The 26,621-nt window shown below is 40.9% G+C and overlaps 1 protein-coding gene across 4 annotated transcripts in view; it reads right to left on the bottom strand.

Moving 5' to 3' along the window:
- EXD3 (exonuclease 3'-5' domain containing 3) overlaps positions 1 to 26,621 on the bottom strand; it is a 482,404-nt gene that overhangs the window by 210,579 nt on the left and 245,204 nt on the right. For all 4 annotated transcript variants that reach the window (XM_036749598.1, XM_036749599.1, XM_036749600.1 and 1 more), the window contains 5 exons: positions 23,220 to 23,273; positions 21,873 to 22,012; positions 19,874 to 19,974; positions 3,719 to 3,792; positions 1,131 to 1,169 (listed from right to left, as the gene is read on the bottom strand). In XM_036749598.1, the coding sequence (XP_036605493.1) occupies positions 1,131 to 1,169; positions 3,719 to 3,792; positions 19,874 to 19,974; positions 21,873 to 22,012; positions 23,220 to 23,273 (408 nt within the window). The remainder of the gene's footprint in view (positions 1 to 1,130; positions 1,170 to 3,718; positions 3,793 to 19,873; positions 19,975 to 21,872; positions 22,013 to 23,219; positions 23,274 to 26,621) is intronic.

Raw genomic sequence — 26,621 nt, 5'->3', positions numbered from 1 at the left:
ATTGCCAGGAAGGTACACACATTATATCACAAGATTTATCAACTGTCTCCTTCAGTCACTCCAAACAAATATATGGCCAGCGGTTTTTTGTGAAGATAAATTTACTTTGTAGCCTCCTTGTGCAGCATACAGAGAACTCTTGATTTCATTTATCTTTCCTTTAGGTGTTTGTGAATTGTGATTTATAAGGAGCTTAGAATATTTCCTCTACATTCATCTGGTAACACCCTGCACCCCATGTACAAACCCACGGCTTGAAAGGAGGTATTGCTCTAAACTAGTAGGTGTCCTCAACTGACCACTTAGCACAGAGTTACAGTCCGTTCCTTTAGTAAAGGAGCCAGAACTAAACATTAGTTTTCACAAGTCTGAGTAAATTCTGAAATGTCAGATCCTGCAAGCTGTGAGTAGATGAATGTGTCAGATCCTACATACAGTAAACGGTTTATTTGTCCAGAGGCAGTCTGGACCTGCAGAAAAGAGCTTTATGGACAGCCATGCAGAATGTATGAATGTAGGCTTTTATTTATGCCTTTAAATCAATTCAGTCAATAACAAAAAATTTTAATGAGTTAAAAAGTAATAATGTAGTTTTGTCAGCTTTTGAGAATTCAACCAAAGTTAACAATTAACTTCATTTCTTTTTAAGCCCTGATTCAAGCTTTCTCCTCCATGTAGGCAATCTGCTAATATTTAGATGGAATTCAGTACATTTATAAAAGGGTTGATTTGCGCCTTAAAATAGATATGCATAATAATATGCCTTATCACATTCAAAGCAAATCTGTGTCATCTTGTAGCTTATATTTTTACATAGCAAAGTAGGTTTTTAGTCTCCTCTTGCCTTATATATCTTCACAGTAATAAATATATATTAAAATTCCTACTTCTACCTACCTGCATATGCATAAGATTAAGAAGGGACCATATATCTCCTTTGCAAAAATGGCCAGGCTCCTAGGAAGCTGGCAAGATTCCTTCACTCTGTGTTATACATTTCAGAATCTTCTATGGCCTCCACTGCTTAACTTAACAGGTCAAAGAGAGTTTAGTCCTAGAGTCCAAGCTCAGTGCTCACACATGTTTAGAGTGAGTTAATTACTTAAAGACAGATAATACATTCAACTCACCTGAATGTGATCTTCCCAATTCTCCTGGGTCATGCTTTTCTGAAAAGCAATTAAAACAGAAATATAACTATTTTCTTAAATAAATCCTCTGGTGTAAAGGCATTAGACATGAAGGGGAAGATGGTTCTTCCACAAGACCACAAGATTCATAGTAATTGACTTGAAATAAATTACCTGACTCATTTTCTGCTGTCAACACTCAAACTCCAGCCACAAGGACAACACATCTAACTCAAAATATACTCAGTGAATTTTTTTTTCCTTCAAAAGAGTAGAACACAGGAACTCCAGCTTCTCACACAGCCTTTTCCAACCTCAACTAGGGCTGGTCTGATTATTGCCTGACATCTGGTTATTCTGGGAGGAGGAGGACAAATTCCAAATGGGCATGGTACACTGGAAAGAGCTCTGAATTTAAGTACAGAGAACCTGAGTTCAAACCCAGGCTTGCTATTTTTACTTGTGTGAGCATGGACTGGGACCTCAGTTTCATTAACCATAAAATGAGGTGGTTGAATCAGGTGGTCTCTGAGGTCCTTGTCCGGCTCGCTAGCTAAGAAAGCCGTTGTTTTCTACAACCCTCATTGTGGCCTTTTTGCATACTTGTCCAAATGCAACCTGGGTGGTGATTTTATAACACAGTGAATAAGGTTAAAGATGAGTTAATTGGTTTTAATTTTTCCAGGAGTTTATGTAACATTTACTTTTTTTTACCATAAAAGTATTGGTTGTGATTCAGTCACACACACACACACACACACACACACTCTCTCTCTCTCTCTCTCTCTCTCTCTCTCTCACTCTCAGAAAAACTACTCTATAAAGTAGGTCTCTTGCCTTTTGGTGAATCAATATTTTCACATGACTCTAATCCAAACCTGCCTGCTATGAGAGATGACGGACACTCACTGAGGAGATTAATGCAGTGTTAAAGTCGAATAGCATGTTCTTAGCACATAACAAGGGGAAGCAAAAGTCATTAAATTGTTTACTTCTTGTATTTTTAAAAATTTTGGCAAATGAAGGAATTCAACCTGTTTTTTCTTTGCTTCTACCCACATTCAGCATGGGAAAATACAATGACTTTTTTACACTACATACATATTTTCTGCTCTACAGGAGAAGCTGTGAGATGAATGGAGACTCCCTGGGGAGATTTCTAGTCCTCTAATTTAAAAAAAAAAAAGTCACTCACCCTCTAATGTATGTAAATGATCCCAAGTGCCAGAGAATTCAGATGTGGTTTCTAGCTGAAAACCATTAGAAGAGACCACAGGATCATAAACATGGAGCTGAAAGGGACCTCAGAGGTTAAAAGACTTGCCTAAGGTCACATAAGTATCTGTGGTGGGAATTTGAACTCAGGTCCTCTGACTTCAGAGCCAAGGCTCATTCTACTGTACCACACTGCCTGCCTCCATCCTTGTCCTGGAAAGGATTCTGAGCTACAGACAGGGAGCACAGGGTTATTAAAAATCCAGACACTTTCCCCAGGAATATGATGTCCCTCACAGGCAATGGACAATGGCTTGGAGAGCCTTTTCAATAGGATTGTCAGGTTTGCAACATCCACAAATTGGCTTGTTGGTGATTTTCTCTGTGAAAAGTGCTGTCAGTTCCCCTCAGTGCCCTTCTCTTTACCCCAGAATGTGGAAGAATTATTAGGACCTGGGACGTATAATCTTCCCCCTACTCAGAAGTCAACCTGATGTGAGCTCCTGTGAGACCCGCTGGGGCAGGGGAGAGGACACACACTGCAGCCACTTGGATGTATCCCTTGGCCCACAGGGCTTCCCTTCATGTGCACGCGTATTATCATCACCAGCTTATTCATGCCAAGAAAGCAGGAACCAAGGCCATTGCTCAACTCATGGACTGATAAAGTTGTGAGGGACTTAGAGCTTATCTGGTCCAATTGCTTGATTTTATGGAGAAGATGCTGAAGCCCAGAGGAGTGAAATGATCTGCCTAAAGTCGCACAGCTAGGAGCAGAGGCAAGAATTCTGAATCCGAGAGAACAGACAGTGAAAATGGCCCCTGGACTCTGGGCATTTGCTTTCTAAAGTGACATGAGACATACACGTCATGGCCATTTTTATTCATGCAAGTGTTCAACCTTTTGTTCAATCTGAAGGGAGCAGAAGTCCAGATTTGGCTGTGCTGCGGAAAGCAGAACAGAACATCGTCTTTGAAAATTTGCACCCTTGAATCCAAGTGGAAAGTGCTATCCCGAATAGCAGGTTACAGTGCAGATGATGCAATCTGATGTACATCAGAGGGGAGGATTTCACAGGATTCCAAAGAAAATTTGGCACAGCAATAAATGCTTATGATGGACCAACTAAAGCCACTGATAGAGATACAGGCAAACTGTATTTCTCTTCCATGTTCTTGATGACTTTATCAATTAGTCAGCAAGCATTCATTAAGTGCCTACTATATGCCAGGCACTCTATGTCCAATGGTCAGAAACATTTTAAATTGAATTGCGTTGTATTTTCTTAGAAGTACAGAAGTAGAGGTCCTTCTTTTTTACACAGACAAACCTTCTGAGCAATAAACATCTTGCATGTGCTATGCAGGCATACCTCGACAAACCTCTTGTAGAAGAGGTACCTGAGAGTTCCAAGGTGTCGTTGGTTCATGACATTTGGGCAGAGAGCTGAAACAAAGGGAAAGAAAATAGCTTAGCTACATGACTTCAATTGTTAGTAGACTTATTTTAACAAATTCAATGTCTCCCTCTACAACATGCCAAAAGCCCATTCCTTCCCACATCTTGCTAGTAGCAGCCCTCATTTACACTGTGGTCGCTTTAAGCTGATAACTAAGGCCTTTTGCCCAAACTGAGATCCACACTTTAAACCTACTTGTCACATTAGGAAAGAAATGACATTCCATTGTACTTCCTCCACTAGTCCTGGTAAAGAGGGAAACATCATCTCATCTGGTTCCCATTCCACTGTGACCTTTCATCAGTTGCCTGATTCTGGTCCAGTGCAGAGACCTCTCTTCATTCCATCTCCTTCCAGCTTTCTAGCTACATGCTGCTGCTGCCGAATACCCTGACAAGATTCCACCCTGAGGTTCAACCCTTGTTGATGACTTACCTGAACTCGTTCCTCAACAATTAATAATCATTTATTAAGCACCTTCTATGTGCCAGATGCTGTGCTAAGCACCCACCATGTCATACCCTCCCTATCTTAGTGATTTTGAACATCAAGCTGTCATTGTTAAAACCCCATTCTCTTTCCCCCACTGACCATTCCCTTATTCCCATCTCCCAATGTCCTACTCTAAAACTAGTCATCCTTCTACTGTGCATTTTAAAAGACCCACTCCATAGTCAGCAAATATGCTTTCATCTCTAAGCTTTTCCTTTCTTGCTCCTACTATTTTCTTTCACTAAGACTTGGCTCTCTCCTGATGACACAGCCACCCTGGCCATCCTTTCCAGCACTGAATGCACTTTCCCTCACACCCTAAGACTCACTAGTTGAGTTAGAATACTCCTCACTCCTCACTGCCACTTCCTGGCTTTGTCTCCATCACTCTACCTTCATCACTGAGGGAGTGATGAACCTCCCTTAAGGTTCACTCCAGCCACATTTACTACCCAATCAAGATTTGGATAGCTGTTATCTACCAACCTTCTGGACACTCTCCTCTCTTCACTGAATTTAATATCTGGCTCACAGTCTTTCTCTCCTCCCCAACTTCTGCTCTCATACTGAAGGGATTTCAAAATACATATGGATACTCGCACACCCTAAGGAACTGTACAGTTCCTTAACTTACTCATTTCATATGACCTAATCTACCACCCCACTTCAGCTATACACATACTCTTATACTCTCAACTATATCATGCTCTAGATCTTGTTCAGCTATAACTGATTCTTCATGACCCCATGGAGTACAGCATGCCCATATTGCCCATGGAGTTTTCTTGGCAAAGATACTGGAGTAGTTTGTCATTTGGTTCTTCAGTGGATTAAGGCACAGAGAAGGCAAGTGACTTGCCTAGGGTCACGCAGCTAGTAAGTGTCTGGGGCTGGATTTGAACTCAGGTCTTACTGATTCCAACCCAGCACTCTATCCACGAAGCCATTTAATTGCCTCCCTAGATCTTATCACAAGAACTTCCATGTTCTATGTTCATGAACTCTGAAATTCCCTTTCGTGATCACAATCTATCATCAGTCCACTTCTTCCTCTCCCTTACAAGCCCAAATTCTGTTTTTTATCCACACCGTGATCTTCAATCACTCTCCTCCCTCAGTTCTTTCCCAGGCTATCGCCCTGCACTAACTACACTTCCTTTTCCATTTGACCCCCTGGTGAACCAGTTCAACTCTACACTGTTCTCTTGAGTCCCTTGCCTGCTCATACTATCAAAGATCTTGCCCTGACAAGCCAAAACCTTGGATTACTCCACCATATGCTGCCTTCTAAAGTTGTGTACGATTTTAAAAGCTAAAAAGAGGATTTTACATTTGATTTTAGAGGCAATAGGAAACTACTGGATTGAATGAGTAGAGAAGTCACCTTGTCAGAGCTGCACTGAAGCACAAACACTTTAGCAGCAATGTGAAGGAGAGACTGAAATAGAGAGTCTTTGGGTAGGGAGACCAGTTAGCAGGGTATCACAATAATCTGGGGGAGAGGTGAGGAAGGACTGAGTTTGAGTCCAGAAAAGGATTTGGATGTGAGACACGTTGCAAAGGGAGAAATGGCAAGAATGGTAGTTTGATCCATGGGCTGAGAGAGATAATGCCAAGGTTACGGACCCTGGAGACTGGAAGAAAGGTGGCACCTGTGACAGAAATGGAGGTTTAGAAGAGTGGTCATCATCCTCCCTGATGCCACTGACCACTGTGTCATGGATATTCTCTCTTCCCTGAGTTTCTGTGATACTACCAAGGCTTTCCTTCTTCCTAGAAGCTGAATTTTCTCTTATGTGTTTTCTCTCCAAATGAAAGTGGGAGATTGAAAGGTTTTATCCCCATTGCTTAGCATAATGTTTGGTACATGAGTTTAGTAGGTGCTTTTTCATTCATTCGTACATGCACTCTTCTTGTTCTCCTCCTACCCCATCTGACCATCCCTCTCTCTCTTTTGGTGGCTCATTCTCCTTATCAAGTCTCCTAACTCTGGACACACCCCAAGGCCCCATCTACGACTCCTTCCTCTTCTCTCTCTACACCCTCATTTGGTAACCTCATAGGTTCACATGGGCTTAATTATCTTCTCTCTGAGATTACCACTCAAGTTCCTCTCTTGAGCTTAAGTTCCACATTACCATTTGCCTATTAGACATGTCCTTTAGACATATCCAAGTCCCGATCAAAAAAGAACTTAATCTCTTTTCCCCTAAAGTCATTCCTTTTCCATTTTTTTCTATTCCCTTTGAGGTTACCACTATTCTTCCAGTTTCCCAGGGTTGTCACTCCTGCCATTAACTCCTCACTCTTTCTCGCTCTACACATCCAATCAGTTGGCAAGTCTTGTTTCTATTTCCACATCTCTGGCACCTGACCCCTTCTTACTACACACCCAGCCACCACCTTAGTTTAGGCCATGCTGGTCTTCCTGCCATAAGTTTCTGCCTATGCCAATCCAGTCTCCACAGAGCTACCAGTGATTAAATGTAGAACTGACTCAATAAACTTTAGTTGCTCCCTGTTGCCTCTAAAAGCAAATATAAACCTGGTTTGCAAAACCCAATACAACCTGGTCCCAAACTATTTTCCCACCTAATTGTACATAACACCCCTCTTGGACTCCTTGCTGTTGTTTTTGTACACAGCAATCCATCTCTTGTCCCCATGAATTGTACCGGCTGTCCCCCCACTTCCTCCTTATGTCTGTCTTATAGAATCCCTCACTTCTGTCAAGACCCAACTCAAGGGCCATATCCTACATGAAAGCTCTCCTGATTCCCCCAACTATTAGTGTCTTTATTCCTAAGCTACATTATGTTTATTCTATGAGAGACTATGGCATGGTGGGTAGAGAGCTGGCCAGAAGACCTGGGTTCAAGTTCCATCTCTGACATATACTGGCTGTGTGACCCTGGGCAAGTCACTTAACTTCTCAATGTTGTAGGTGATTTTTGAAGACTATGTAAGCAGCAGGGAAGGTGCCAGCCTTTTTTGGTGGGTGGCATTTCCTCATCTGGGAGTTACCCTATACCAATGAAATTCAAGGTTCCACATTTATCTTATTTCTTTTGTATATACTTATATATGTACAAGTTGTCTCCACTGCCCCCCCCCCAATATAATTAAGCTTTTTGGAAGGCAGGCTGTTTTATTTTTTTGTCTGTATAACATAAGTGCCTAGCTCAGTGCCTGGCACACAGTAGGCACTTAATAACTGCTTGTTCGATTAATAACATAATGGCCATTCTCTGCTTTTGTCCTCTTTGGAAAGCAGCACGATGTAGTAAAAAGGATTCTTGACTTTGGGACAGACAGAGGCCTTGCATTTAGTACTAACTTGGCTATAAGTTTTATGAGTAACCTTGGCCAAGTTTTTTTCTTTCTCTGGGCCTCAATTTCCCCATAAGTAAAATGAAGGATGTGGACTAGAGGGTCTCTAAAATCTTTTCCAGTAGTGATTATTTTATGACTCTGTGGCCTGGGAGTCCAGAGATCTGACCGGTCTCCTCTGTCCTGGCCGCTCTTTCATTATTAGTCTTGTAGACAAGCCCTGGACTAGCCATCGCAGACAAATCATTAACATGCATGGGATGGGCCAGAGAGGGAAGAGGCAAGGAGGCTGATTAAGAAGGCATCCTGGCACCCAAATATCAAAGAATCAGGGCTAAGAATGTGTCAGGAGCCAGAGAATGTTCTGTAGGACATGGCATGGAAGTTCTCTGACCTTTTCAAATGTGTTGCATAAATGTAGTATTCTATATTTATATGAGAATGTAGAGAAAGCCAGTTTTCCCTTGCCATCAGTCACTGTGATGGAAGACACCTCTTAGTTATCTTAACTTGTGATTTAATTCGATGGCTTTCATCATGCTACTCTCCAAGTGAAAAGCATTTGTCTTTTCATCAGAATTTCAAACTGGAGCATATCATCTCTAACAACAAATTATTCTAGAATTTAACCGGCTGAACCCAAACCCATTAGTCAGGCACATGAGAACACTGCCTGGGATATCTTTCTCAAGGACAAGTGCTGTTGGAATGACAAAACAGCAAGAGCATTGTACAGTCTACACATGCTTGCAAATAGGTGTAGAACTTGTAACCCTTTCTTCTTCCTGACCTCCCTGCAAGTAAAGCTTTTCTCAAGACACCTACCCCCTAAAACAAAGGCAGTCACCCTCCCTGCCTGGCACAGGCTACTCCCCACCAGGGGTGCCGACAGCAGTAACAAGGATTCCCTCCAAGCTCTTCTACAGGCAACAGCAGTAGCAAACTTTCTGCCGCTACTACTACTGACTGCCTGTGCTGGCTATTGGCCATGGTGAATTGGCAGTGGCTTGGGAGGCTGCCACTGTGACAATGCAGTCAGCCCCTAACTGGATTTACTTGGCCAGGGAGAGAACAACCACGCCAAACACAGAAAAGCACAACATGAAACTTTCCTGTTTGGGGCAGGACCCAGATAACAACCTTCAGGCTCATGAAGTCTGGATTGCTATGCAAAAGATGTTAGCATACTGCTTTCCCTCTTTAGGGAGGTAGAGTAAGAGGGAAAGTGTCTACACTGAAATAGGTAAGATTTAGGTGAGAATAATTTCATGACCAGTGAGCAGTTACTGCAATTAGAAAGGCTGGGTAATCTTTTCTGGAATTTTGAGCTGCAGGAGGGCTAAGGACAATAAGGTGTCTCAACTAAGGCCAGTACCAGTATGGTCAGTTTCCATGAGTGGGGGAAGAGGGAGTAGCAGGCTGTCTTGGGAAGGGCAAGACGGCCCAGGTTATAAATAGAGCATGCCAAAGTTTCTGTGCTGATCAGCAGTGGGATTTGGGCTGTGGTGGTTGGATGCTGAGACTTCCAGCCTGAGTGAGATAGGGAGACCCAGTCTCCTCCCCCTGCCAAAAGCAGTACTTATAGTTAAAAAAAAACCAACCCTCCAATTAATCAATAAAGTAACAAGCATTAATTAATAATAGTAGCTAGCATTTATATAGGTCTTTAGTGTTCGTGAATTGCTTTACATAATTACATCACTGGATCCTCACGACAAACCTGCGAGGTAGGTGCTATTATCAATGCCACTCTGCAGATGAAGAAACTGAAACTAAAATAGATTAAGTGATTTGCTCAAGGTCACACAGCTAATAGGTTCGGAGACAAGATTCAAATTCAGTTCTTCCTAAATCCAAGTCCAGGGCTCTATCCACTGGACCATCCAGCTGCCTGGAAGAGTTCTGGGGTTACAGATCAAAATAATCCATGCTCTCAAGGAGTTTATCAGAGGAACTAATATATACACAGATAAAGAGATATAACACTATATACTAAATAAATCTAAAGTAATTTTCTGGTAGGAAAGCACTATTAGCTGGGACAATCAAGAAAGGCTTATGGGGGGCAGCTAGGTGGCACAGTGAATAGAGCACCAGCCCTAGAGTTAGGATGACCTGAGCTTAAATTTGGCCTCAGACATGTGATACTTACTAGCTGTGTGACCTTGGGCAAGTCACTTAACCCCCATTGTTTTGCCTTCCCCCCTCCAAAAAAAAAAAAGCTTATGCAGGAGAAAGTTAAAACTTTGAAGAAAGTTAGGGACTTTAAGAGACAAGGAGGGAGTGCATTTCAGGCTTGGTGGGCAGCCAGTGCTAGGGCATAAAGATGAATAATGAAATCTGATGTGAACAACAGTAAGAAAATCGATTTGGCTGGAAACTAGAGTGTATGAAAGGAAGTCAAACATAACAAGGCTGGAAAGGTAGGCTGGAATCAGATTGGAAAGGGCTTTAAATACCAAAAAGAGGAGTTTATATTCGATCCTGGAGGCAAGAGGGGGCTGCTTGAGCTTTCTGAGAAGGGATGTGATGCAGTCAGGCCTGTGCCTTGCAAATAAAGCTCAGACAGTTGTATGAAGGATGGACTTGAGAGGAGAGAGACCAGGTGGAAAGGCCAATTAGAAAGATATTGAAAAAAAATCTTAGGGGAAAAAATTATTAGGGAAGAGGAGATGAAGGCTGATGATGGCTATGTGAAAAGATGTTGTGGATGTAGAACCGGTAAGAGCTGGCAACTGATAAGATATGGAGAAGAAGAAGATTGAAGTGGCAGATGAGTCTGAGGTTGTAAACCATGGTGGCTGGAGGAAGAGGAAAAGAGAGGCCTAGAAGCAGAGTGGGTTTGGGAGCAGGCAAAGAGAGTAAGTTCTGTTTTGAACACGTTGAATGTTGAGATGCTTATGGAATACATCCAGTTCATCCTGTTGAAAATGTCCGTTAGAAGTTAGTGACATGAGCCTGTAGCCCAAGAGAGACACTAGGGCTTGAAATACAGATTTGGGAGTTATCTACATGGGGATGACTGAAGCCAGCCGCTGACAAGATGACCAATCACAAAATTGAGAACTTTATCATTTTTTCTCTCTAATTATTTCAAGAGTCTGAATCTTGTCTACTCCAAAATAGTATATACTCTCTAGGGGCAGAGAGCACATTCTCCCAGCTTTCCTTGTTGACTTAGAAAACAAATTAAGGGATTGGATGAGCTCTCGTGTTCCCTTTTAGTTTGTGGAGTCTGCTTCTCTGTCGCCAGGCTGGGAAGGAGGCTCATAGTCTGCTAGAGGAGGGAACCTTCCACATGTTCACCCAGGTAGGAGAAGAAGAAGGAGTTGTACGGAAATGTTTTGTGGGTAATACAGCTCCCTTCTGGGAAACAGCCCAGGCAGTCTCCTGGGCAGCCGTGTGGTAGAGAGCCCTACATTCCTGCCTACCAGTAAATAGGTTAAAGGAAAGAATGTGGAAGGAGAGAATGAAACCTTTTCTTCCAAGTCCACTTAGAGAAGATATCGCCTTGCTCCAGATGAAATAACTAAGCTAGGTGCTTAACCCTGTCCTTGCTCATTTTCATTTAGAAAGGAGACACATGAGGCCAGCAGAATCAGTGTATTACTTAATGCAGCCAGCCCTGAAAGACTTACTACTTATCAACTGATGGTGAAAAAACAAAACAAAACTCTATGGCATCAAATGTCAGTTTGGAGGGGGACTATTAAACCTCCTTCATTAACCACCTTTTCAAAAATACAGAAATATTCTCCAAGTGATAAATCTGTGAATGGAATGACAATGGCACTGACCTGCCACGCAGGCCCTTCTGACCACAGCTCTGGGATTCTATGGTCTTACTCAAGTAGCTTCACTCTTACTGTTGAACAGGAGAAAGTCCCCATTTGTGCTTATATCCATCTTGTCAGTCCTCACAGCATATATTATTAACTGAGCAATATTTTCAAATACACCAAGATGGCTCTGAACAAGTTCTCACTTCTGAATTCAGGCTATTAAAATATTAAGACATTTATCTATTCACTTTTTCTGCAACTCTATGTCTAAACTAACTCACCTGGCTGATTTCTAAGAGCACACTACAACTCTGCAAAGGGTACAATGATTGCCAAGACTCTCTTCGGCAACGAGGGTGTGATGTCCCAGTCTGGGAGCTAAGTCTGAGTCTTTTTACCTGAGAAAACCCTCTGAATCCTGCATAGTCCTCTTCTGCCCTCTGCTGTTTCCATCTCATCCTCCTCTTACCTGAGAAAGATTTCCTTATGTGTAGGCCTATTAAGTTCTAGAGACCAGATCTAGTCCAGCACTCTTATTTTATAAGAGAAGAAAATGAGGCCTAGGAAAGGTAATGGATGTGTCCAACTTAGTTGCAAAACCAAGACTAAAACCCAAGCTTCCTAATTCCCTAGTTCAGGGATACCATTATGTAATTTAAGTTTCCAAATCAATCATTACTTTCACTTGAGAATATATCCACTGATCACCATACAGTCTGAGTCTTAGAATAACAGAGCCGGAAAGGACCTTAGAGATCGAGTTCCACACTTTTTCTACCACTTCCTGTCTCCTCAATCCCCACTGTCTACAGGATCAAGGTAAAATTCATTAGTCTGAATGTGAAAATGTACTTAATGGGAATGTATCAGATTGCATGCCATCTTGGGGAGAGAGGGGGGAAGAAGGGGGAGAAAATTTAAAACTTATGGAAGTGAATGTTAAAAACCAAAAAATAAATAAATATGTATTAAAAGGTTTCTCATCACCATAGGGGATTATAATTACAGGGTCAACATGGCCTAGTAGAGAGTTGACTCTGAACTTGGGAGAGAGCTAGATTCAGCTCTTACCTCTTATACTTCCTAGGGGCTCTGAGCCTGGGAAAGACTCATAGTTCAACCCATAGTATTTTCATTTATAATTTGGAAATGATTGTACCATCTACCTCCTATGGTTGTTGTAAGGGTTGATAATATAATGTACATGAAATGCTTTGTAAACATTAAAGAGCTATATAAATGTTAAAAAAAATTCATTAGTCTGACATTCAAGGTTCTCTATAACTGGTCCTCAAACTACCTCTCCAACTTAATCTTGCACTAGTCCCAAATACAAACCCTCTTCTCCATTCAAGTCAATTTCTTCATTGTCCCTGAAACACACTAAAATCACTCAGGTCTCCACCTTTGCTTACACTGCTTTCCCAGTTGAGAATAAAGTCTCTGCTAGTGTTCACCTATCCAAATCCTATGTCTTTCAGAGCCCAAATCAAATCTATGAAGCACCCCTACCTAAGCCAGCCCAATGATCTATTCTGAACTCCTTGGCACATGTGGACTGAACTACAGAGCAACAGTAATAATTCACATTTATATGGTGCTTTAAAGTACTTACTGGCAAAATACTTTGAGGATTTGACTCAAAGAGGGGATAATATACACACTCAATTGGATATAGAAATCTATCTTACCCTATAGGGAACTAGGAGGTAAAGGGGATAAGAGAAGGGAGTAGGGCTGGTAGAAGGGAGGGATGATTGGGGGAGTACATAGTCAGAAGTAAAACACTTTTGAAGAGGGATAGGGTGAAAGGAGAGAGAGAGAAGGATAAACAAGGGAAAAATAGGATAGTTGGAAATATACAGTTAGTGATCATATCTGTGAAAAATTTTTTTAGGAAGTTTCTCTGATAAAGGTCTCATTTCTGAAATACAAGGTTTCTCAAATGAACATGCAGTTCTCAAGAAATCAAAGTTATCTATGATAGCTATATATGAAAAAATGCTCTAAATCACTATGGATTAGAGAAATGCAAATGAAAACAACTCTGAGATACTACCTCAAACCTATTATATTGGCTAATATGACAAAGGAAAATGACAAATGTTGGAGGGAATGTGGGAGAATTGGGGCACTAATGCTCTGTTGGTGGAGTTGTAAATTGATCTAACCATTCTGAAGAACAATTTAGAACTATGCCCAAAGGGCTATAAAATCGTGCATACTCTTTGACTCAGCAATATCACTACTAGGTCTGTATCCCAAAGAGATCAAGAAAAAAGGAAAGGGATCTATATGTACAAAAATATTTATAACAGCTCTTTTTGTGGTGGCAAAGACCTGGAAACTGAAGAGATGTCTATCAACCAGAGAATGCCTGAACAAGTTGTGATACATGATTGTGATGGAATATTATTGTGCAATAAGAAATGATGAGCAGCCCCCTCTGGAAGGCAAGTTTGACTCGATTGCCCTACAACATCCATGAAACTGGCCAAAGATATTGAAAAGTGACAAAATTAAGTACTGGCATGGCTGTGGCAAAACAGGCATGCTATTAACACAGCTTACAGAGTTGTGAATTGTTTAAATGACAATATTACAAAAAAAATTCTCTGTAATAAAATCATTGGAATGTTTTCTAAAAAATGATGAGCTCTTAGAAAAACATGGAAAGACTTACATGAACTGATGCAAAGTGCAGTGAACAGTGTACACAATAACAGCAATACTGTACAATGATCAACTGTGAATAACAGCTATTCTCAGCAGTGCAATGATCCAAGACAAGTCTGAAGGACATATGATGAAAAATGCTATTCACCTCCAGAGAAAGAACTGATGGAGTCTGAATACAGAATGAAGCATACTTTTTCTGCTTTCTCTATTTTTCTCCTTTTGGTCTATGTTTTCTTTCACAATATGACCAATATGGAAATATGTTTTGCATGACTGCACATGTACACCCTATATCAAATTGTTTAAAGAGGAAGGGGATGAAGAGGATTTGGAACTCAAGATTTTAAAAAACAAATGTTAAAAATTGTTTTTTGTAACTGAAAAAAAATCCTGAAAAAATTAAAATGACAAATCACATTTAAAAGATCCTTTGAGAGAGATAGTATAAATAGTTTCATTCCCATTTTGAAGAAATGGGATCACATACAAGCTACTGCTGTAGTCTTTTTTTATTCTTTTTTATTTAATTTTTAATTTACAACACTCAGTTCCACAAGTTTTTGAGTTCCAAATTTTCTCCCCTTCCCTCTCCTCAAGACGGCATGTAATCTGATATAGGTTCTACATATACCTTCACGTTAAACATATTTACACAGTAGTCAAGTTGTAAAGAAGAATTATAACCAATGGAATGAACCATGAGAAAGAAGAAACAAAACCAAAAAAGAAGGAAAAAAAAGAGAGAGAGAGAGACAGCAAATAGTTTGCCTCAACCTGCATTCAGACTCCGTCATTCTTTCTCTGGATGTACATAGCTTTTTCTATCATGAGTCTTTTGGAAGTGTCTCAGAACCTTGTATTGCTGAGAAGAGCCAAGTCTATCAAAGTTAGTCATCCTAGATACCGTGTGTCTGTAATCATGTATGTTCTTCTGCCTCTCACTCAGCATCGGATCATATAAGTCTTGAGTGAACCGCATCACTCCACGCTTAATCACTTATTGTATCTCAATGTTCTTTGTTTCAAAAAAATAAATCCTATCTCTCCATGAAACCGTCAGCAACCTTAGTGCAAGGAGAGAAATCCTGGGTGTGTCAGCATTTTAGAAGCAGAAAGTGTTTTATCAATCCCAGTTCTTGGTCTGTCTTATTTCTGTTTGTACCTGCTTCAGAACCAGCCACACAGATGCTTAATAAATACTTTCTGAATTAAATTAAATTTATTCTCCTCTACCTGCCTGTAGGCAAGTCAGAGCCTAACCCCAACTCTTTGAAGTAAAGCAACCACCCCGGGGCAATCAGAGAAAGTGCAGCACACAGAGAGATGATGAGTCTGGATGGTTACCATCAGAGAAAAGAGGACCTAATTGAGGACAGGGAGTTAGTGAGCCCACTTTGTTTAACAAAGTGCACCAGGTGCAGTGGATGGTGCTTTTATGACAGACATAATAATGATAGCTGGCATTGAAAGAGTGCTAGAATGTGCGTAAAACACTTTAATACATTATTTCATTTGTTCCTCACAACAATCCTGTGAGGGAGGCACTTTTATTATCTCCATTCAACAGTTGGAGAAACTAGAGTACTGTGATCTGTCCAATGTCACACAATCAGACAATGTTTTGTGTCAAGATTCCAACCCCCGCCTTCATGATGCCAAGTCCAGCGGCCTATCCACTATGCTAGTCTATCTCTCAAAAAATTTGGGGGTGGCTACAAGCACACACTTGTTCCTGTGTATCTTCCACATTGCTACTGCTAGTCTAAAAAATGACCCCAATTTGTCTAGCAAGGATCATGAATGTGGAATGGGATAGAAAAACATGCATCTCGAGAACCACATCTCAAGCTTTTTTATCCTTCCCACAGTATGAGCACTCTCCTGGAGATCCAGAATTTTTCTTTATGTAATTCTAGAATCTGTTTTTAAAAGTAAACACCTAGAAAAGGAAATGATAATCACCAGAAGTCATCATACATTTATCAAGAACAGGTTGGGCCAGCCTAGCCTCATTTGCTTTTTTGGCAGGGGTACCAGGCTCATGAAACAAGGGAATATCATGATGGTAAAGTTAGATGGATTTGGAATTGGTTAAGAGGTTACATGAAAAGCATGTAATAAATGCTGTAGATTGACATCTGGCCATTAGGAAGCAATTAGCAACTCCCTTAATTCATTAGTTCTGCAATCACTTCATTTGTTCATTCAATGTGAATTTATTAAATACCTACTATGTGTCAGCTTGGAAGAAGAAGGTTTTTAGGGGAAGGTCCCAGAATCTCTGCTTGATTCTGTACAATTTAACATTTTTATCAATGACATGGATAAAGGCAAATGGTATATTTGTTAAATCTGCAGATGATGTGAAGCCGAGAGGGAGAACCAACACACTGGATAGCAGAGGTGGGATTTTAAAAGATTTTGAAAAGCAAGAACATTGGGCTGAATCTAAACGGAACTAAATAAGGATAAAGATAAAAGTTTTACCCTTGGGTTCAAGAAATCAATTTTCCAAATATAAGACAGAGGCAGCATAGCTAGCATTAATAGTTCATCTGAAAAAAAGTGGGAATTTTAGTGGATTGCAACATAAGCCACAGATATCTATCACATCTCACTTAACCTACTCTTAGATAGGTTAAGCAGGTTCAGTTCCTTTAACCCTTCTGCATACAGTACGTCATGATTTCCTGACTCTTCACCACCTTAGTTGTTTTCCTCTGTATACTTCTAGTTCGCCAATGTCCCTCCTAACATGTGTTGTCCAGAATTAAACACAACGCTCCAGATTTGGTCTGGCCAGGACAGAGGTCAATGGTGCTATTCACTTCCCTCCTTCTGGATATTAGACTTCTATTGATGCAGCCTAAGATCCCATTCATTTTTTTCAGCAGCCACATCATAAAGTTGGCTCCTGTTATGCTAAACAACGTGACTGGGTCCCATGGCTAACATCCAAAGCAGGAAGTGATCCTCCCCTACTTCCCTCCCAAATGCTCAGTCTTCATAAGCACCTGGATACCCATTCGCTCCCAGCAAAACCTGCTGTGTTTACATTGTTCTGGAAAGCACTTAGGAGCTATAGCAACACATACTACATAAACAAATACTAGGAATATAGAAGACTAATAAATGCTGTAGATTGACATCTGGCCATTAGGAAGCAATTAGCACTTCCCTTAATTCATTAGTTCTGAAATCACTTCATTTGTTCATTTGACATGAATTTATTAAATACCTACTATGTGTATAGCTCGCTGGTGAGGCTTAGGCCAAGAAAAAAGAAATGCAAGAGGAAGTGGCGGCCTTCAAAGGTTTGGCAATAATGCAGGGAAACACACCCCAGCCATGAAACAGAAGTAACAACACAAGACAGTCTGTGCTAAGTGCCAGAATCAGTGGTATGGATCAGAAACATTGTAGGAACTTTGAAGAGGGAAGTGGTCAGGGCAGAAGAAGGAGTTGAACTGGATCCTAAAGAATCAAGATAGAGCTAGGGAGAAAGGTTCAGGGGAAGGGTATTTTGAGCTGGCAGTGGGAGGTGGTGAAGGCAGAGGGCACGGGACAAGCAATATTCTCCTGAGTCGGAATGAGCAGGATGTGTTTAGAAGTTGTTGTGCGCCTGGCATGGTGGAAAGCACCAAGCACTAGGACCAAGAAAGCTGAAGAAAGGGCTCTAGCCTCTGAGAATATACGGGGTGCCCCACAAGTCTCAGGGCAGGTGTAAGCTTTCAGAAGTATAAATGCTACAAACTGATTTTTAAAAGTTCGAAAGATTAATTGCTCAACATTTTAAAATACTGATACATTTTGTCAATTTTTTAAACTTTGTAAAAACTTTCATTAGCTGCTGTTGTGACTGAAAGGATGCATTTTTAATCTTAGCCTTAAGATCATCCAACGAATGAAGTTTTGATGCATACATGGCAGTTCTGACATGACCCCACAAGAAAAGTCTAATGGAAACAGATCAAGTGACCAAAGTTGTCAAGCAAGAGGACTTCCATTACCAATCTACTGTTCTGAGAACGTGTCATCCAGAAAGTGCCACACACACAATTCATAATGACTAGGTAAGTTGTCTTTCAAAACTTAAATTATTCAAAATTAACAAAACTAAATAAGTAAAGGAAATTCAAATAATTAAGCTCTCAATGATGTTTTTGTAAGTTTGTACCTTTATAGGTTGAAATTATTAATGCTCAAAACTGCACAGAGACTTTTGGGATACTATATTCTACAGTAGTTGGGCATATAAGATATGTATCCATTTAAAAGCCAGAGAACTGCTTTAAAGAAATAATAAGACAGTATAAGATAGTGTGGCTCTTGTATCACAGCAAGTGTCAGATATTCCAAATAAAATAAATATCACTATGGAATACTGGTCTTATAAAGCTTCCTAAAGGTGTGTCTTGAAGGAAGCTCAGAATTTTGACTGATGACAAGGAGAACCAGGGCATTCCAGAAAGCAGGGAAGCATGAGCAAGGTCACAGAGGCTAGAATGAGATTGTCCTAAATAGAAGAGAAGGTCAGAGCCATAGAAGTACAGAGCTTGCCAGGTGGATGGATGATTTTTCTCCTAATGATGCTAATGGCTACAGTGCACAGTGGGTATGGGCTCTCTTCTGGCCTCAATCTGTGATATCCTGCTGGTTTTTAATGAACAGTATGGAAAAGAAGTCTTTAGATCCCCTTAGGGAAGTTAGTTTTTTAGAACTGACAACAGGGGCTTTGACACCAGCAAAACTGAAGCTTTGAGCTGGGTTCTTTGCTCTGGGTCTAGGCAGAATGGACGCATGTTGTGTTCTTGTGGGGAAAAGGAAGAGAAGATAGGATAGAGATGCAGACAGGGCTTAAGAATGCACCCAAGTAAACTCTACTAACCTTTGGCAGGAAACCAGCCTGCAGAGACATGCTTCCTTCAGCTCCCTTTATGGGGAAGAATGGTACGTTGCTCTCAGAGCTAGCCAAATTCCCTCAGTCCCTCAGGAGTTCAGAGGCAGGGGAAGAAGAGAGGCATGCAACATCCCGTCTGCTTGACCAAGTGGCAATGAATGCAGACTAGGGCCTGCTGAGTGACCCAGAGGCTCCTGCTGGGAACCTGTTCCCTATTTCATGCCCCCTGCTTCTCCAATTGGAATACAAAGCAATGTAATGAACAGATTGGGAAGAATAGCCTGGGACTGATGGGGAAGTTATTTAAATGACCCCTCTGAACACCATAAATTCTGTTTTGTTTTGTTTTCTAAATGAGTTGCAAGAGTAGTATAAATATCCTTTAACTACAGCCTCCCTCCTCCAACCCAATTCAAGATGGACTGTTGCCATGTCTCTTTTCTCTGCCCTGGGTGAGCTCTTCCTCACTGGGAAGCCTCAATGAGTTATGGGCAGCCTATTCCACTAGGAAACAGAATGATAACTCATAGCTGGACATCAGAATCCAGTGAATCAAACTCTTTGGAGGTCAGGATTTATTTCATACCACAGGATGAAACAGTACACTACTAGTCACTAGCATTCCACACCCACAATAGAAGTGACTGTTTCCATAATTCATAGGCTCCACTTTGAGATAACTTCAATTAAAATTAATGGGATCATTGCTCAGAACTAATTCCTGATTACTACTGGCCTGGATGGAAAGGCTTCTTTGGGTATATATATATATATATATATATATATATATATATATATATATATATATATATATATATTTTTTTTTTTTTTTTAACAAAAAAGAAATCTTCTGGTGAAATGATTTTGTAAGAAAGCCACACACACCTGGGTCTAGGTTGTACTGGCCCAGCAGCCTGAAGACAAGTTTGCTCAGCATTTTCTGGTTCAGTTTGTCTGCTCTTGAAGGAGGGACATTTTGATACTGTCTGCAAGAAAGAAGACCAAGCAAGTACATCATCACAAGTTTCTTCTATCGTTTGCTATTTTAAAAGCATGATTGGTACTGTATCAGAGCAGAAGAGCATGAAGGGGCCTGTGTTTCTCCTTCACTCTATTCTTCAGCCAGGCTTGCGAGATGGTTATGAGATCATGAATCTTCATAGAGAATTCTAGTCAATTTAACCCAATTCACATTTATTCAGCATATATACCATAAAAGGCTAATATACGAGGCATGGGGGATAAAAAGATAGATAAGGGGGCAGCCAGGTGTCACAGTGAGTAGAGCACCGGCCCTGGAGTCAGGAGGACCTGAGTTCAAATCCAGCCTCAGACACTTCACACATGTACTAGCTGTGTGACCTTGGGCAAGTCACTTAACCCTAACTGCCCTGCCAAAAAACAAACAGACAGAAAAGATAGATAGGACATAAGTCCTGCTCTATAGGAGCTTTTACTCTAATGAGAGAGAGTAATGCAGGACAGACATATAAATTAATAACTGCGATGATAATTATAGTTACCAACATTTATATAGTACTATGGGCCAGGTATGGTACTAAGCACTTGCCCATCATTATCTCCTTTCATAATGACCATAATAGTAATAACTTGCACTGGATATAATAACTTCCTATGTTCCAGGCCCTGTGTTAAATGCTTTACAATTATTATTGCATTTGATTCTCACAACAACCCTGCAACGTAAGCTCTAGTATTATCCCCATTTTATAGAAGAAGAAAGTGAGGGAGACACAGGTGAAGTGACTTGCCCAGGGTCACACAGCCAGTAAGTACCTATGGCCAGATTTTAACTCAGGTCTTCCTGATTCTAGACTTGGCATTCTATCTATTTTGCCACTTAGCTGCCCCTATATAAGGGAGAGAAATAAATGCAAAGAGAGAGCCAGGAAAAGTTCTATGAGAAATTTGAGGAAGAAATAGCTTCATTCCTTCCCAAACTGTGTATAACCCTTAGGGGTAGGAACCACATCTGAGGTGAGAGGGAGCTCAAACAAGGAATCACCACTGCTACATCTTAGTCTAGCCCCATCACAGCAAACATAAAGGAGAGACAACAGCATGTGCACAAACACAGAGACACAAACAGACACACACACAGAGCTACACTTTTCCAAGAGAAAAGAAAATATGAGAGGCTGTGCTCAGACTCTCTGGCTTCTGTTGTTCTCTCAGCTCCACCAACAGAGACCAGCCTTTAAAAGTCCATACAAAATGAACTCCACAACAGCAAAATCTCTACACACATTTAGTGGCTGCTGTGAACATGGGGAGGTGTTCAGATGAACACCCAACACAGGATGACACAGAGGTGGGTGTGCAGTCAGAGAGTGTAGGTTCATATGCTGTGCGAGCAAAGCGGAGTCACTTAACCTCTAGGAGTTCTCAGCTTGTTCATCTGTAAAGGGGATTAATTTTTGCACCATACACCTTACAGGGTGACTGTGAGTATGCAAAACCTATAAAGCACTATATAAATGTGAGGAGGAATGATTAGCTCCTGGGGCAATATCCAGCAACTTCTGCTTATGCTAATTAAAGAAACGTGGAGAGTTAAAATTGTCATTTGTTCTTTCTCCAAGGAAGGGTAATTTTCCAAAGTGTCTTTGAAGAGAACACAGGTGAAAGAAATCTCATTCGTTTGTGATTTGCCAAACCTTGTAATTGCTTAGAGTCTGTTCAGGTATGTGGCTCTGAAGCCTGCTGAGGTAGCTGGCTCTAAAATTTTTGCCCAGGAACCTGACTCTAGAACTCACTGAGGTGCCATGTCCTCTGCTTCTCAGTCACCTGGTTTAGATGTCCAAGTCTAGAGAGCAGAAGTAGATTGCAAAGAACCTCTCCATGGCATCTTTGTATTACTCACCTGGCAATATCTCTAGTATTAAAGGTAGGATGGCACCATGTGTCCATGATCTGTAAGAGTTGGCTCTGGAGGTGTGGATAGTCAGCCACGTAGTCCTCAACAAGGTTTGCTTTATCCTGAAGAAGCAAGGGCGTGCACATCTAGGGTGGATGGAAGAAAACCACATGCACATAAACAATCATGTTACGATGAACACTTTGCAATAATAAATAGAGTAGCTGGGCCCGAGACCCAGAATGTGTGAAGAAGTTGTGAAACCCAAGAAGGGGAAAATTCTGAAATTGAAACATGATGATGACGTGAAATGCTGGACTTCATGCCTCTAATCTAAGCCACTGCAGTTGTACTGTCTATAATACTGGGCCTGGACACCTAATAGTTTCAGACCTCAATCAGGAGGCAGAAAGAACCTTTTTGATTTAGACTGAGACAAGGACGCTTAGTAAGAGTAAATGAAACAAAAACATATTTAGGCTTCCTTAGCTCTTTTAGGCTTAAAACCAAAAAAACGTGGGGAGAGGGGGAAGTGGGGAGAAGTAGCCATGTAGTGTTAAGGAAATTAAGCTGGCCACAATGCACTGGGTGCAGGTCAGTTAGTTTCTTAGAGTAGTGTAAGTGGCCCTCCCAATGGATTTCCTCATCCTTGTTTCATTGTTCTGACAATGGTGAGAGGGAAGAGATTAACACCATCCCAAGATACAAATTTCTTTTGATCAATACAGCACCCATTCTGACCCCTACTGAACCCGTCTGAAGAGCTTTCTTCTTTACTGATGAATAGCATCCTTATTCCACCCTTCCCTCCAGACTCTGCTGAGCTAGGGTGCCATCCCACCCCTAATGACCTCTGAGTCCCCCAGCAGAATTTTCTTTTCTTAAAAATATATAATTAATTAATTTACTTTTAGTTTTCAACATTCACCTCCATAAGATTATGAGTTTTAAATTTTCTCCCCCTCTCTCTCCTTTCCCCTTCCCAAGACAGCATGCAATCTGTTATAGGCTCTACTTATACCTTCATATTAAATATATTTTCACATTAGTCATGATGGAAAGAAGAATTAGAACTCATGGGAGGAACCACGAGAAAAGAGGAAACAAAATCAAACAACAGAAGGAGAGCAAATAGTCTGCTTCCATCTGCATTCAGACTCCAAAGTTCTTTCTCTGGATGTGGATAGCATTTTCCATCACGAATCTTTTGGAGTTGTCTCAGATCCTTGCATTGCCCCAGTAGAATTTTCATTCAAAGAAAGGAAACTGTACTACGTTAAGGACAGTGGTTTGGGTCCTGATTTTGTTGAAGTTTGACTCTTAACACATTATATATGTAAACAAATGACTCACCTTTTCCACATCCAATTCTGGCTGTAACTTTAGCTTTGTACTTAGTATGACTGCCTAGAAAATACACAGAAGAGAACTAATTTTTTTATGTGCATATTTGAAAGAAAAGCAGTAAGGTTAGAAGAAGGGTAAAGCATTCAGGATGATCTTTCCAATATTTCTACTTAGAAATGTAAGGGCCTGTGTAACATTAAACCATGTTTAACTGATTCCTTTCTACAAATTCAATGGGACCCTTTGCACCTCACAGGAATCCTGACCTGACTGGCCTACAAAAAGGAACCACATGGTTCAGGAGGGCACCTGAAGGGTAAGGCTGCCTACAAAGCAAGACCCCTCTGTGGTCCTGTGACCACTGATTTTTTTAAGAGTGGAGAATTAGAAAAGCACTGACCAGACCTCCCGCCATCCAAGTGGCCGGGTTCTGGGACAGAAACCAATGTTGAGGATAACTTTGTACACAATTTGCTCTACTCATTCACCCTTTCTTTCAGTTCTCTAGCCTTTCTCTGACTCTCTTCCCTGACTCTGCTCAGTCCTTAATCTGCTCTCCGCAATCCCCTCATCAACTTTAAGTGTCCAATGAATGACAGTCTCTTCCCGAGCAATAGTCTCAATTTCGTTCTAATGGCTGATCACAGCTTTGTGTAACTCATCTGGGGTGGAGCATCTGGAGCTAGAGGAAAGACAGTGGCTCCCTTGTGGCTCCATCATGGCTCCCCAGCTACGGAACTCTCCCTGGCCCTCCACTAGCACCTAGACATGTGTGGGGGAGGGGTTGATGAAGAGACATTACACACACTCCTCTGCCCTGGGCCACAGATCATTTCTATATGAATTATACTGATTCTTGGAGTATCTGTCCTTTAACTGTTTGGAAGGTAAGGAAGAAAAGGAGCTGATTATTTCCTTACAGTAAGGGCTCTTAACCTGAGAGTTCCAAACTTTTTAATACTTTGATAACTGTATTCCAACAGAATTAGTTTTCTTTGCATTCCTATGTATTTTATTTTCTGCATTTAAAAACATAATTCTGAGAAGGGGTCTATAGGTTTCACCAAACTGTCAAAGGGGTTCATAAAAATGGTTAAGAACCCCTGCCTTAGAGTAAATTAACACCCTTGTCTTAGTTGACAACCATTCTGTCTAGCATTAAGGGTACATTAAACTTTCAAATTCAAACTGCTTTTCAGGAATGAATAATTCTATTCCATTAATGAGAAACCCAGTTATGGCTGAACCAAACCAGGATGCTGCACAATAGTTAATCTGAAGCCAATTCCATTGAGATACTCCCGATTATGAACTTGAAAATTCTTATCTCAGAGAACTCACCCATAAAAAAATACACTTCCCCTGGGCAGTGTTGCCTTTTTTTCTGGAATCCTATACGGGATTTCACCATGCCCACAATCCACAAGAGAAAACGTTTTCTCTAGCCCTGACTACCAGCACGTACTGCTGACTTTTCTGGTGCTATTAATAATTCCCATAGATCGAGCTCCCATTACATATAAAAATAACAGGCATGAACAAACATACAGACAGGCATACAGGCTACATCAAGCTATTCTCCCATCTCCCCATCCCCCTCTTTTTTCACAGCACAGATCAAAATAGAAGCATGGGAAAGGTTCCGGTCACTTCTTCCAGTTCCCTTCCCTACCCTATAGACTGCATTCATGGAGAGATGGGAGGGGGTAGAGTAAAGGGTAGGGGCAGGCATGAGCATCAAGAAGCCTTTTCATCCCTCTGCCAATTGGCCTGGTCTCCACGTAGCCAGTTCCTTTCATTCTGATTCTTGACCTTTGCTAACAATTCCTCTTTCGATCAGATTTGGGCTCTTCTCAAATCTAATAACTGTCCTAGAGGTTGAGCAAAGTGCAAACCTCTGGATGAAATCCAACCAATAGTAAGAAATGTCTATGAGGGTCTTCTAAGCAGGTACCTTCAAGGATAGTGGTGTCTCACAGGAGTGAGCCTCTCTACCACTTAGACACATTTTACTTATTGGGAATTGCTTGAAACAGCAATATGATCACAGATCACTGGGCTATTGTCTAAAAGGAGAAAGCTTTAGAAAATACTTTCAACATGTTTAAACAGAAGTTTGACTTCAACTTGCTCGCTTCCCAGAGGAATAAAGGCTTCCAAGAAGAATAAAAGAAACAACTTTTCTTCAATTTGAAACTGTTGTAGTTTCTGCTTGGGAGACAGGACTTCTAATTATTCACCTTAACTCAGCTAAACACTCAATTGATGGCTTTGGACAAAGATTCCTCAACCCCTCAGTTTCTTAGCTTGTGAAGTTGGGGCTATAGGAATATAAATATAGAACCATCACTCGGTCATCTCAAAATCTGATAAAACCACGGTATAAAGCGAGTGCTTCATCTTAGAAATCTATGTTTGACACATATTCTACAAGCAAACTGTATTCCCGTGTATTTGGCATAGAAAGAAAAACTGGTGAGGTTACAACGTGGAAGAACGGTGAGAATAAAACAAAACATCTGCTACAATAGTAAAGTGGAATACTTTGATTAGCCTGAAATGCAACTTATTTCTGAAAATACAGGGGAATATGATTTCCTGCTTATCATTCACTGCACATAGATATGTAATATACATATGGAAAGAAAACTAGAGACTCCTTAAGTAAGACACTCTCCCTCTGGAGAACACATATTCAGCAATGAAGGGAGACATCCCACAGAAAAGACTGCATCATGCAGGGAAGCCTCCAGCTGCAGTCAACAGCTGCAGTGTCTCGCTTAAGAAGAAGCTCACAGCTACCTTATTAGGACCTTCACATGTGACTCCAAAAGGAGGGAAAGCAGGGAGGGGCTCAACTAATAGCCAGGAAACTGGACAACCAGGTTGTCCCTAGTCACATATATTTACTTATAGAACCTGATGCATGCTAACTAGACAAATTATTTGTTTTCAGCTAGTGACACCCAGAGTAAAATAGAGGGAAAGGACTTCCCTGATGGAGGTGATGGGAGGAGACACTAAGCAGGAAAAAAGAAAACAGTTTCTCCTTTTTTTTTTTTTTTTTGGTTCTGTTTCTTCTTTCTCCTGATTCATTCCATTGGTCATAACTCTTCTGTACAACTTGACTATTGTGTAAATAAGTTCAATGCGAAGTTATATGTAGGAGATATAACGGATTCCACGCTGTCTTGGGGATGCAGAGGAAGGAAATCTGGAACTCAAAATCGTGAGGAACTGAGTGTTATAAACTAAAAATAAAAGAAATCTTAATTATTAAAAAAAAGAATTTGTTCTTTCTTTCTTCACAGACAGTATGGTGTTTCAGGGGCCCAGAGGTAGTGCGGCATAATGGAAAGTACACTGAACCCAGAGCCAAGAGAGTGGGGCTCTGATACTCACTGTGTG

Source organism: Trichosurus vulpecula, chromosome 3 (genome assembly GCF_011100635.1).
Source record: "Trichosurus vulpecula isolate mTriVul1 chromosome 3, mTriVul1.pri, whole genome shotgun sequence".
NCBI classification, from domain to species: Eukaryota; Metazoa; Chordata; class Mammalia; order Diprotodontia; family Phalangeridae; genus Trichosurus; species Trichosurus vulpecula.
The sequence above is the reverse complement of the archived record's forward strand: the minus strand, read 5'-3'. Positions and strand labels throughout refer to the sequence as shown.